This window comes from Bubalus kerabau, chromosome 13, assembly GCF_029407905.1.
Source record: "Bubalus kerabau isolate K-KA32 ecotype Philippines breed swamp buffalo chromosome 13, PCC_UOA_SB_1v2, whole genome shotgun sequence".
NCBI classification, from domain to species: domain Eukaryota; kingdom Metazoa; phylum Chordata; class Mammalia; order Artiodactyla; family Bovidae; genus Bubalus; species Bubalus kerabau.
Window position 1 is genome coordinate 42,911,395 of NC_073636.1, and position 13,852 is coordinate 42,925,246.

General features: G+C 51.8%; 1 protein-coding gene across 3 annotated transcripts in view; it reads right to left on the reverse strand.

Moving 5' to 3' along the window:
* Window positions 1-13,852, reverse strand: part of ACSS1 (acyl-CoA synthetase short chain family member 1) — a 45,211-nt gene that overhangs the window by 6,850 nt on the left and 24,509 nt on the right. For 2 of the 3 annotated variants that reach the window (XM_055544132.1, XM_055544131.1), the window contains exons 4-8: window positions 8,255-8,430; window positions 7,735-7,887; window positions 3,797-3,944; window positions 2,703-2,840; window positions 397-489 (exon numbers count right to left, since the gene is read on the reverse strand). In XM_055544132.1, coding sequence (XP_055400107.1) covers window positions 397-489; window positions 2,703-2,840; window positions 3,797-3,944; window positions 7,735-7,887; window positions 8,255-8,430 — 708 coding nt within the window. The remainder of the gene's footprint in view (window positions 1-396; window positions 490-2,702; window positions 2,841-3,796; window positions 3,945-7,734; window positions 7,888-8,254; window positions 8,431-13,852) is intronic. The other variant, XM_055544133.1, reaches the window with a different exon arrangement.

Genomic DNA, 13,852 nt, shown 5'->3' on the forward strand with positions numbered 1-13,852 from the left:
AGGATGAGACTTTAACCACTTCAGTGGGGGTCTCTTGGCCCCCAAATTCTGATAAGTCAGACACCCCAGAAGAGAGGGGCAAATCAAAGCAAAACAATGCAAATAAAACTTCTTTTCCCACTGGCATCTAATCCTAGACTCAAGGTCCCTTAAACAGCAGGCCCCAGGCTGGGTTGTGCCGGGTTCAGGAGGTGGGCTGCCATGGACGGGACCCTCGTGGGCTCCTGTGTCGCCCCCTCCGCGCCCACCTAGACCCCACCTTACAGACGAGGAAAGGAGGCTCGGGGAAGCCTTCACACTCAGGTGTCAGAGCTGCAGAGCAGCAGCAACCCCGAGCTCCTCTCCCCAAACGCCAGGCGCCCATGGGGCTGAGCCTCCCCCCACGGACAGGCTCACCTGTCTGCCACCAGGTGTCTACCAGCGTGCACCGGCCGTCCCCCACCACCCTGTGCAGCCATTCCCAGGCCTCATGGTTGATCGGCTCTCCCACTGCAACCACATGAGACAGAAGTGTTAAGAGACTCAACAGGGCTGAAACCAAAGGAGCAGATTTCATGAGGAAAACAGCTCTGTTAGTTGTCCTGAAAGGCACACAGGAGACTTGAGAAAGCAGCGAGATCATCCTATTTATGGCCACTGAAGAATACAAATGACAGTGAGATATTTTCACCATCAGTGGGTCAAAAACCAAGAGGCTGGCAAGAGTGTGGAGGAAACACCAGCACATACACCACCTGAGTGCAGCTTAGGAGCGATGCAGGCATTTCTCTTCCTGTTTGTTTATGGTCATCCCAACAGGGGACCGAACCCATGCCCCTGCAGTGGAAGCTCAGAGTCCTAACTACAGGACCGCTAGGGAAATCCCTCTCTTCCTGTTTAGAAGTGACACTCCTGCTGCAACTGCTTTAGGAGCCTGCTGCTGGCAGAATCCAGTAAAGCCACACATGCTCATTCTGTGTTGAGAAGGCCACTCGCAGTGCCCAGCCCCAGAAGGAAACATGGACAAGGATGTTCCTGCAGCCTGGAACTAAAAATGGTCCGTGGAGCAGAGAATGGCGAAGTGAATCATGGCACTTTCCTGATGGACCAGCACCGGCCAAAGCACGGAGCGGTCCCAGCGCAGGAGCCGCCGTGCTGGTCACCCCTCTGCCAGTGCGGCCACACGTCGAGGTGCAGGAAAGTCGTTCTGGCTCACATGCCATTTAACCTGGACTTAGGCTGACGACAACAGCCCGTCTGTGGCCTGTCAAACAGATCCTGTAATCTGCTTTAGTCATTAAAGAAAAGGGGAAAGGGCACACCGACCAGAAGTTTAGGAGATAGAGATAAATGCCTCCTGCCTGGGATGCCGACGCTGGGACTCCTTTGATGATAAGACTCTTCTCCCAGGGCCACAGCTGTACTGACTCTGTGTACGTGCTGATGGGCTTCTTCAGAACCTTGAAGGCATGTATCCCTGACTTGTTTGATGTACTTTGTTCTGATAAGACATAGAATTGCTAAAAACCATACTTCTCTGGCAGAGAAAGCAATGGCACCCCACTCCAGTACTCTTGCCTGGAAAATCCCATGGATGGAGGAGCCTGGTAGGCTGCAGTCCATGGAGTCGCTAAGAGTCGGACACGACTGAGCGACTTCACTTTCACTTTTTACTTTCATGCATTGGAGAAGGAAATGGCAACCCACTCCAGTGTCCTTGCCTGGAGAATCCCAGGGACGGGGGAGCCTGGTGGGTTGCCGTCTATGGGGTCGCACAGAGTCGGACACGACTGAAGCGACTTAGCAACAACAACATACTTCTCTGGAGCAGCTCCTCAGATCTAGCCTCCTCAGCTTGGCTTGAATAAAACTCTCTTCTATTCTTATTAGTCGCTCGCAAAGAGTCGGACACAACTGAGTGACTACACAACAATTCTTATTATACACTGGTTACAGACTATTTTCCTCGACAACACCCTGGTCTCAGAATACCACACAGGCCTCTGCTATTGGCACTGGTTATGCGGCTGAGTTGCCCCCTGTTACAGAGGCCCGGCTAGCCTGTGAGGGCTCCCTGGGGCAGGGGGTTTCGGCACACTCCTGGTCCAAGAGAGTGGCTCTGGTCACAGGCTTTAGAGAGTGAGGCCCACAGGAGTCTGCCAGGCCTGGGGGACACACAGACCCTCAAGCAACATCTCCCTCATTACCTGGTACTGCTTCCCTGGCAACTAAATCCCCTATGGGAGAACAGGCCTGAAACCTTCCCCTTCCCAGGACCACCTCAACTCAAGGTCACCTAGGTCACCTTTCCAAAACGCCCTCATGTGACCTGGCGACATGGATCCAAATTACCATACAAGCGAAGGTAACCTCTAATCTCGAAATACTGTCCCTGCCTGGAGACACGCACCCAAGGGCAGAACGGCACGGATGCCAGTGCTAGGAACAGAGCGGGTAACATCCCGGGCAGCCGCGGGGAACCAGGCCGGCCTGACCTTCCCACACTGCTGAGTTTTCATAATGAAGACGGAGCACAGACAAGGTCGCAATGCTGAGCTCCAGTCCCTCCATGGCTGTGGGCTCCAGGAAAGGGCTTCCAGGGAGGACCTCTGCTTTCTACTGGCTGTGGCCACATCAAGTGGACTCAGTGCAGACACGGCCATCGTGATGAAGCATCCAGAGGCCTGCGCAGCTCCAACACACATGCGCCTGCAGCCGCTCACCTGAGCCCAGGGTCCGCAGAGAAGAGCGGTCATACTTCTTCACCCAGGAGTCCTCGAACTTCAGCAGCAGCCGGAAGGCCGTCGGGGCGCCATAGAACTGATTGATCTTCAGCCTCTGCACCGTCTCCCAGTACCGACCTATGAGAGGCCCCGGGTCATGTCACCTCCGTGAGCCTCACTCAGAGGTGACCCACGTTACCATGTGCTGGATGTATGCAAACACCTGCAGTGTCCACGAAACCCACTCTGTACCACTGCTGGAAGGGGAGGGGCTCCCCGTGCGCCACCTCCGCACACCCCACATGGGGGACTGGAGCCATCGCCTGGCCCTGGGCCTGCCAGCCCACGTCCTGACCCACGTGACACAGCAAGGAAGCAGTCAAAGGGATGTTACAGTGAAGTAGCACCAATGCAGAACCCACATCCAGGAGGACATACACGGCCTCCAGAGGTGACCAGTGCTCCCTAGAGCAGCGGTGACACACAGGACGCACAGGCCCTATCACCCCCAACTCACTGAGGCCACCTGAGACGCGCCTTCCATCCCTAGCCAGGCCCCTGCATGTCTTCCAGGAGCTCAGCTGGCCTCTGCAGGAGGCTGGAGAGGACCCAGGCAAGGGACCAAAGTTCTGGGCACAGAGCTATCATCGCCGTGGACTACCTGGGCGACAGCCTCGGCACAACTTCCAACATCCAGTCACATTTGAACAGATGCTGGAGGACGCGGTGGCATGAGGGAGGGAGATGCCAGGAGAGCAAGACGGGGGTCCTCAAAGGAATGCCACTCCATGGCAGCGGCTCCAGGTCACACTGCCCGAGTGGCCCAAAGGACAGGCAGCAGGGGACCCAGGAGGCTGGCCACTGGCCTGGGCTTCGAGGAAGGGCAGGATCCGGTCAGGTGGCCACAGAGGTGAGAGGGACGTTAGGGTGGGTGGTCTCTTGAAGCCTTCAAAGGTCAGACACTCTCCACTGCTCGTGTGACCCCTCTGCACACCTGGCCTGGCCCGGCAGCTTTGTCACCGGGACTCTCCACCACTCGCCCCACACCCCCCCAAACCTCTGCTCCTTCTTCCGGCCCCTCCTGCAGCCCGCACCCGCATTGGGGTAAACCGGAGTGCTCTCAAAAAGGACGCTGGTCGCTCCATTGCAGAGGGGCCCGTACACCACATAGCTGTGTCCCGTGATCCAGCCGATATCAGCCACGCAGCCGAAGACGTCACCTGGCCGGTAGTCAAACACAAGCTGCAGAGACAGGGGAGGGGCTATCAGGAGCTTGGCAGCAGTTCCTGCACGTCACTGGGCGTGTCCTGTCACTGAGCCCGGCTGTGGCAGAGCAGCCACGGTGAGGAGCCGGCCACTGGGGACAGCAGAGAGAGCCAGACTCCAGAGAGGACACTCCAGGAGCCCAGCATGAAGCCCACCCATGTGCCAGGAGCCACCCAGCACTGGTCCTGAGGTGGGGTTGGGGGGCAGAAGTCAGGGCCTTGGGGGAGCCGGAGAAGCCTGTGTCCTAACACAGGTGGGAGCCACACGTGTACCCACAGGTGAACTCCATCCAGTCCTGTGTCTAAAATAAGGGCACCTCTGCCTTTAGTGGTTTAGTCGCTGAGTCATATCTGACTTTTGCGACCCCATGGACTGTAGCCCACCAGGCTCCTTTGTCCATGGGATTTCCCAAGCAAGATTACTGGAGTGGGTTACCATTTTCTTCTGTATTAAGTTACGCCATAATTTTTTAAAATCTTTTAAAAAGGGCAAAAAAACAAAAGCCAAATTGACCGAGAAACACATCAAGCATCATCAGCTTTTAAGAACCTGAGATATGGCCGTCTCCTTATTCTTGCCAAAGGGTCAAACCTGAGCCTGACTCAGTCTGCAGGTCCACCTGCCCGTTTGTAGGAGACAAAGGGAAAGAGCGAAACAGGGCCGGGCGCTACGATGGACAATGTTTAAGGCAGTGAAGGGATGGAGGAAAATCCACCCGTAAACATGGCTTACCCACAACTACCAGTGTGCGGGAGACAGTGAAGGACGGGGAAGCCTGGCGTGCTGCAGTCCGTGGGGTCACAAAGTTGGACACAGCTGAGTGACTGAACAACAATCAGTGGGCAACAGTAAGCTACAGTATCTAGGGATGCACGTTAGGGTGACAAAACTAGGAAACCAGGGCAGGGACACTATAAAACCCAGGATGCATGTCGAGGGGCAAGGGGGGACTCTGATCAGGTGGGCCAGGAAGGGGCTTCTGTGTCAGGCGGAGGTATTCCGGTTTTTGACTGAAGTGGGTTTGCTGAGCAATCATTTGTGAAATCACACATTTCATTTTGATGGCTTTCTGTATCTGTGTTTTTGTTTTATTTAGCTGGGCCAGGTGTTAGTTGTGGCAAGCAGGATCTTTAGTCTTCACTGCAGAATCTTTAGCTGTGGCATACAGGATCTCGTTCCCTGACCAGGGATTGAATCTGGACCCCTCGCATTGGGAGCATGGAGTCTGAACTGCTGGACCGCCAGAGAAGTCCCTGTGTCTGTGTTCTCTTTTGCACTAAAGGTGGTTTTTAACCTTTGGATGAGCAGTCCTATCTCCTGCTGCCACAGACACACCCTGAGGTCCCCCAGCAGTTCCCAGACAGCACAGTGGTCCCAAGTTGGCCAGGACCCTGCAGAGCTGTGAGCAGAGGCTGAATCTCAAGGAAACAGCACTCCTGCTCCACCAGTGAAGCAGGACACCCACACCCCAAAGCCCACAGCATCCTGAGACTGAGAGGGTTTTAATACAATGCATACCCACCGTGCCACATCTTTCAAGAGACTGGTGTTCCGTCTCCTTGCCGTTCTTGGAAGGAGAGCAGGTGCCCGGGACCAGCAAGGCACCCCGACACCACCACTCACATCCCCGAAGCCTGCTCACATCCCTGCCACCCTTGCAGACTCAACTTCCCTTTCCCTGAAGAAACCAACAGTCCTAACACCTTCAGCACATGCACGGACACACACATATGTGCACACTCACAGACACACGCTTACATACAAAAGGCTGAAAGTTTCTATTCCTAATGCTTTAAAATGCCCTCACTGAACTGAAGAGAAATTCAAAAGATGGTCCCGTCCTTGCATCCCCATTGCTTCTGCTCATGCAGACAGTGCCCTAGTAACGCTTGAAAACAAATGAAGACCATTTCACCACATTGACAGCTTCCCTAATGCTGTGTGTGTGTTAGTCGTGTTCATGCTCAGTTGTATCCGATTCTTTGTGACCCCATAGACTGTTGCCCACCACACTCCTCTGTCCATGGAATTCTCCAGGCAAGAATAGTGGAGTGGGTTACCATTCCCCTCTCCAGGGGGATCTTCCCAGGAATTGAACCCAGGTCTCCCACATTCAGATTCTTTTCCATCTGAGCCACCTGCTACTGCTAAGTCACTTCAGTTGTGTCCAACTCTATGTGACCCCATAGACGACAGCCCACCAGGCTCCCCCATCCCTGGGCTTCTCCAGGCAAGAACACTGGAGTGGGTTGCCATTTCCTTCTCCAATGCATGAAAGTGAAAAGTGAAAGTGAAGTCATGTCCGACTCTTCGGGACCCCATGGACCGCAGCCTACCAGGCTCCTCCATCCATGGGATTTTCCAGGCAAGAGTACTGGAGTGGGGTGCCATTGCCTTCTCCGATCTGAGCCACCAGGGAACCCCTAGTGCTAATTTCATTAGCATTAGGGAAATAGGGAAACACTTTGACCCATTCTTCGACTTCTTAGTGTTCAGTCTCAGTAGTTGCATTTTCCAAAGTGTTCTGACTTACCCAACGTTTCAGTCTTTGCAACACGCTCCCCAGAGCTGAGCAAGGGACTTTCAGACAAGAACGGCTCCGTGATGATCACGGTCACCCAGCAGCCAGACGACAGGGGCTTTAACATGGATAGTGTCAAACGTAATACCTCGTCTGCCTGGCCTGGTTCTAGCCATATCTATCGTTCTGCCTCACTTCCACAACCTCAGAGCTGCCCGCAACTGGCCAGCACTCACAGGCCGCATCTCTGCCTTCCAGCACTGGCTCCTAGTCCACACTCATCCATGAGGTCCGCCTCCAAGTGACTGACCTGGCTGATCAGCATAGCATGCCCCCAAGCCCCCCAGTGACTGAAGGGACAGGGCCCTGGACCTCAGCCAGACTGTGGGTGTTCTCAGTGTCCAAGCCTTGCTTGGATAGACCTGGGCTTCTGGGTTACCTGGCCAGTCTGCTCCATTGCTGCTCACGCTGATAGGGGCTGAGTTCTGCCTCTGGCCAGAGAAAGTCAGGTCCACAGATAGTATCCTGAGAGCTCGTCCCTGACCCCCTGAAAGGGTCAGCTCCTCCCCAAGGCAACCAGGGATGCACAGTAACCAGAACCCCCCACCAACCCACTCATATTTAAATGAGTACTGATTTTTAAATGCATTTACTGGAATAAAGCTGTTCCAGATCATTTGCTTCATAATCCTTAAAGGACGGCCCTCTGGATGCAATCTCCATGGACTAAATTTAAGTCTCCTCATAAAAGCAAATCTTTAAAAAAATTTTTTCCTTTTAAATTGAGGCCCCAGTAAGCAGAGCCTAGAGGCCACAGTACTTTAGAGGCCCATGAAAATGTTTTACTTTCTTTTAAAATCAGATCCAAAAGATCTCTTAAATAGAAGAAAGCATTTTAACAAATAACAGCAATGTACTCATCCTTACACCAATGCAGCCATATGGGAGAAGGGCCCAGGAAGGCTGGAGTGTCCAGGGCATCCAGTGCCGGAAAGCAGCTGTGCCAGCAGCAGGGCAGGCCCCACAAAGGCTCAGCACACATGTGATGGGCTGAGGACAAGCAGGAGACACGCGTGCGGGACCCAGGCCCTTCTGACAGGCACAGACACTGCCCCATAAGCCCACCCCACCAACCACACTGATGCCAGCACTTCTGGCCCTGCTCTTGAACACAGCAGCAGTTGTGGCCCCCCAGTCCAGCCTCCCTTGGCCCCTCCCCCAGATCACCCCAGGGTTGCGCCTTACCCGGTGCGTCAGGGCAGCATAGAGCAGGTAACCCGCCTGGGTGTGGACGAGCCCCTTGGGCTTCCCGGTGCTCCCCGAGGTGTACAGCAGGAAGAGTATATCCTCACTGCCCATGCTCTCCGGGGCACATACCGGCTCCTCCTTGGCCATCTCCTGTGAGGAAGAGGACCAGATGGCCCATCTAGGACAGAGACTTTGCCCCACACCCAGCCTCCCAGAGACCTCCTCTCCCCCATAGCCGCAGGACTTGGGAGACCAGGCTCAGAGTTCACCTTATCTAGCCCGCCCTAGTTAATGCCAGATTAAAGGATGGATCCTATCATTTTGTTATGTGAAGTGTTTCCCTCTGTTTGTGGACTTTGAGTTCCATCTTCCCCACCAGGATGGAAGCCCATCAGATAACACAAAGGAACACTGGGCACCTCTGGGGGACCCAGATTGAGAACTACACTCTGATAAGACCCAGTTAATCCAATGGCAACCTCTTCTGCTCAAACTATACAAAAAAAGATAGACTCACCTGCTCAAGGGAAACATCCAGATGCCCCATGTGGACCTTATTGTCTGTCCTGTGAGCCACCAGGACGTGCTGGACGGATGGGCAGACCTTTATGGCTTCGTCCACGATCTTCTTCAGCTGTACCACGCGCCCTCCCCGGAGTCCTTGGTTGAAGGTAATAACCACCTTGCACTGGGCTATCGGAGTCAAATGCAGGAATTTCTGGTCAGTTTCCTCCCCACTGTGACTCTCACAGCCCAGACCACCACACGTCCCAGGCCTAAGGGTGTGATGGAGAAAGTCCATCCTTGAGCAAATGTGAAGTTCCATCTGCTTTGGGAACTTCATGCTCAGAACCTGGGAGGAGTGGGTTTAATGGAGAGAAGCCACCGGAAGCTCAACTCTTCCAGATTCCCACTCCCACCTGCTCTGGGGGGACCCTCCACCACCCACCCTCCACCCACGACACCCAAACCCGGAATAAACTGAAGGGATCAGGGCTAAGGTGGGCTACTGTACAACTGGCCCCTGAGGAAGAGCCTGGAACAAACATCCAGCTGCCCTGCTGATGACCACACACGGCCCTCAACCTGTGGTGTGGGCACAGAGGCCTGATTCGGAGCCATGGGCAGAGGTGCTGGGGAACAACCCCACTCAGCAGCCCTCAACCAGGTCCCTCGCCCCTTGGGGGTCATGCTGATGCATGGGGCCCCATCACCTTCAGGATTCCCATGCGGTCTGAGACCTGGGCACCCATGGGGGCAGGTCCCCAGCCTCACACCCCACAGCCCACAGTGCCTCCCAGGACCCCCTCCCCAGTGAACTGCCTGCACTTGAATTCTCACTCCAGGACCAGCTCCTGGGGCCCTACCCGAGGCACTAGTCTCCCTCAGCTTCGCGGTCTGAGATGCACTTTCGAAAGGCATGCTCACAGCCTCTCTTCCTCCCAAGCAAGAACCCTGGAGGTGGCACAGCCCTCCTGGCCACCTGAGACAGGTGGACAGAGCCTGCCTGAGACTCTCCAGGCCTGTCTCCCTGGGCAGGGACTGTCCAGGGAAGCTCTGCATCGGGCAGGAAGGGAGACGGGCCAGCCGAGGGAAAGGACGTATGGGGCAGGATGCTCAGGATCCCCGGGAGGAGACAGCAGCCCCTGCCCATCCTGGGTGCTGGGACCCCGGCCTCTATGATGCAGGCCTTACTCCTGGTGCCCACCTGTGCAAGGCCTCCCTGCCTGAGCAGTCCTCCAGGACTGGAACCTCCAGGCCCTGGCAGATCCAGTCCCCAGGAGGTGCTTGGGGAGCCTCCACTCCCTGAGGCCCCTGAGGATGGGCAGCAGGGCCGCAGCAAGTGCATCAGCACAGGTGGGACCATAGACACTTTGTCTGTGGGAATTTGCTTTCACCCTAGTTTTCTTTTTTTTTTTTTTACCAGATCTCAGCATCTGTATTTGTGTGTTTTTTTGTTTTAATATTTAGTTATTTTCCTCTATGCTGGGTCCTCGTTGCTGTGCATGGGCTTTCTCTAGTTGCAGTGAGCAGAGGCTACTCTCGAGTTGCCATGTGTGGGCTTCTCATTGCGTGGCTTCTCTTGTTGCAGAGCATGGCTCTTGGACATGAGGGCTTCTCGAGTTGCAGCTCACGGGCTCAGTGGTTGTGGCACATAAGGTAGTTGCCCTGTGGCAACGTGGAATCTTCTGGGACCAGGGATCAAACCCATGTCCCCAGCATTGGCAGACAGATTTCCCAACCACTGGACCACCAGGGGAGTCCTATATTTGTTTTTAATTGCTCCCATGGCCAATTACCACAAATTTAGTGTCTCAAAACACCCTTTTTTTTTTTTTTTTTTTTTTTTTTTTTTTTTTAGCTTATGGTTCTGTAGCCTGGGTGAGCTCAGCAGGGTTCTCTGCTTAGAGTTTCACAGCCAGTATCAAGGGGTCAGGGGTTGGGGATCTCACCTGAAGCTCGGGGTAGAATCTGCTTCCAGGCTATTCAGGTGTTGGCAGAACTCAGTTCCATGTGACTGTAGGACTGAGGTCCCCACCTTGCTGACAGTCGGTCAGGGGTTGTCCTCAGCTTTTAGAATCACTACACCGCCCCCCCCGGGGCAACACCTCCTCATCCTCAAAGCCAGCAAAGGCAGGTCAAGTCCTTGCCCCACTTTGAATCTCTCTGAACTTCCTCTCTGCCACAGCTTCAGCCAAAGAGAGTTCTCTGTTTTTAAGGACTTGGGTGGTTAGATTGGGACAACCCACATCATCCCCCACCTTAGCACCCCATCACACCTGCAGAGGTCATCTGCCACGGAAGGGACATATTCACAGCTACTGGGGATTTGGGCACTGGCAATTGCTTGGGCCACTATTCTGCCCCCACAGCCTTTGCTATGAGGGAGCTTACATCAATCATGTGCAAGGCCACATGAAGAGGAAGAGACCCCCTGGCCCCTCCAACCATCCAAGCCAACCCAGCTGCTGTCCCAGATACCACAGAGCATGGTGAAGCCATTCCCACTATGCCCACCTGACTCCTGCCCCACAGAATCATGAAATATAATAAGAAAGTATACTATTCTAAGTACTAACTTTTGGAGTAGCTTGTAATACAGCAACAGATAACCAAAATACTACCCTCACTGACCCAAGAGAACACAGACATTTGTCCCAATAGGGTCTTACCCCCAGGAAACTGACATCTGAATGGAGGTGTAGGGTGTTGGGGAAGAGTTGCTTAATGGCAAAGTTCTGGAGAAAAGCTATAGGAGTTTTCCCTACTGAGCCTCTTGGAGCTGACCGGGCCCTGCCTTCCCGTGGCCTGGCTGTTTAGGATTCCCGAGGTCTAGGAGTTGCCCTGCATCCAGTTACCAATTCCCCAGAATCAGCTGCTTTTTCTTATTTCAGAGAATCTTAACAGAAACATTTGGTAACTATGACCACATCAGCGAGACAGAAAAGGAGCAGCCTAATGTAATGTTAAAAGCAGCAGCAGGATGCCTGGGTTCAAACCCTGCGTCTGTCACTAAACAGCAGTATGATCCTGGGCAAGTGACTTCACTTCTCTGTGCCTTGGTCCCCAGGACCACATGGCTTCACTGGAGAATTCTACCAAATAAAAGTAAACTAACATCAATCGTTCTCAAACTCATCCTAAAAATTGCAGAGGTGGAAATGCTTTCTCACACATTCTATGTGGCTAGCATTACCCTGATACCAAAATCAGACAAACACATCACAAGAAAAGAAAACTACAGACCAATATCCCTTATAAACACTGATGCAAAAATTCTCAACCAAATGCTAACAGACTGTATCCAGTAGCATAGCAATAAGGTTATATATCATGACTGCTGCTGCTAAGTCACTTCAGTCGTGTCCAACTCTGTGCGACCCCAGAGACGGCAGCCCACCAGGCTTCCCCATCCCTGGGATTCTCCAGGCAAGAACACTGGAGTGGGTTGTCATTTCCTTCTCCAGTGCATGAAAGTGAAAAGTGAAAGTGAAGTCGCTCAGTCGTGTCTGACTTTTAGCGACCCCATGGACTGCAGCCCACCAGGCTCCATGGGATTTTCCAGGCAAGAGTACTGGAGTGGGGTGCCGTTGCCTTCTCCAATATATCATGACTAAGAGGGATTTATTCCTGGAATGCAAGGATGGTTCAACATACAAAAATCAAGGATAGATATATATATATCAGTGGAGCATAATAGAGAACTCAGAAAAGAGCCCTCAAATATACAGTCAAGTTAGTTTTGACAAGGATGCCAAGACCATTCAACGTGGGAAAAATGGTTTCTTCAACAAGTGGTTCTGGTATTGCTGGATATGCACAGATTAAAAAAAATGAAGTTGGACCCTTACTTCCCACCATATACAAAAACTAACTCAAAATGCATCAAAGACCTAAATGAAAAAGCTAAGGCTATTAAAAACACTCTTAGAAGAAAACACAGAGACCAATCTTCATAACGTTGTATTCAGCAACTGAATCTTAAATAATACACCAGAAATACAAACAATAAAAGGAAATAGATGAACTGGACTTTATCATAATTAAAAATTTTTGTGCATAAAAGGTCAATATTGAGAAAGCAAAAAGACAACACAGAGAATGAGATAATTGTGAATCATATATCTGATAAAGGTACAGTATCTACAATATATAGAAAACTCATGACTCAACAACAACAAAAAAGACAAATGACCAATTAGAGCCAAGGATTTAAGTAGACATTTCTCCAAAGAAGACACAAATGGACAACAAGCACATAAAAAGATATCCAGTGATATTAGTCATTTGGAAAATGCAAATCAAAACTACAATGAGATACCACTTCCGACCCACTGGGACAGCTATAATTATTTTAAAAGGAAAATAAGTGTTGATGAGAATTTGGGGAAATTGGAATTCTCACACATTGCTAGTGGACATGGAACACAGAGCAGTTCAATTGGAAAAGTTTTGCAGTTCGTCAGTAAGTTAAAATAGATTTACCACATGTGCCAGCAATTCCATTCCTAGGTATACACCCAAAACAATAGAAAGGAGGTGTTCTTGTACATAAACATTCATAGCAACTCTATTCACAATAGCCAAAAATTAGAAACAAGTCAAAATGCCCATAAACAGATAAATGGATAGACAAAATGTAATCTATCCATACAGTGAGATATTATTCAAGTACAAAAATAAATGAAATACTGATTCACACTACAACACAGGCCCACCTTGAAAACACCATGCTTGGTGAAAGAAGTGGGACACAGAGTGCCACACATTGTAGGAGTCCGTTTTTACAAAACATTCAGAACAGACAAATCACAGAAAGAGAAAGCAGATCGGTGGTTGCCAGAGGCTGGATGAGGGGAAATGGTGAATGCCTGCTTTGTGGGTATGAGATGTCCATTCGAGGGATGGAAAATTCTGGAATAGTGATGATGGTTGCACGACACTGTGAATGTGCTTAATGTCTCTGAATTGTACACTTTAAGTGATGCAATGGTATCAGGAAAAAGGAGAGGGTGGAAATGGCAAAAGTCTTATCTCATATGGTATTTATGAAGACTAAATTAAAATTATAGGAGATGACCTTCACAGATTACTTAGACAGAGCCTGGCTAAAGTAGGTGCTAAAGTTGAGAGAAAGAGAAGGGAATGGCAGCACCAACCCTGAAAGCAACAGGAAATGTTGGAAGGAAGCAGAAAGGCTCCCAAGTCTTTCCTAAAGAGGGTGGTCAGCAGAGGTCTGAGAACTCTGCCCTTCAGCTCTGTCCACTACCCAAAGGCAAGTCTTCCGTGAGACGCAAAGAATTCCCAACGGCCCCCAGAACTTGGCACCCTCCTGGGGGAGCCAGCTCAGCAAGCCCTCCAGGATCTCAAGGGAGCAGGGATCTGGCTGTACAAACATGGGGCCACCATGCAGACACTCTGCCCTCTGACACCAGAAAAAAAAAGGAGATGATATTCCTCTACACACCTGTCTGAGAGCCTCTGACCTACCTGCACACAGAAAGTCAAAGATACACCACAAGGCCCATACCTGACTCCATCATTCCTCACCACAAAGGCTTTCATCTGTTCACTGGTGGAACCTTCCCCAGGCCTCCCCAGCCTCCTTTCACCC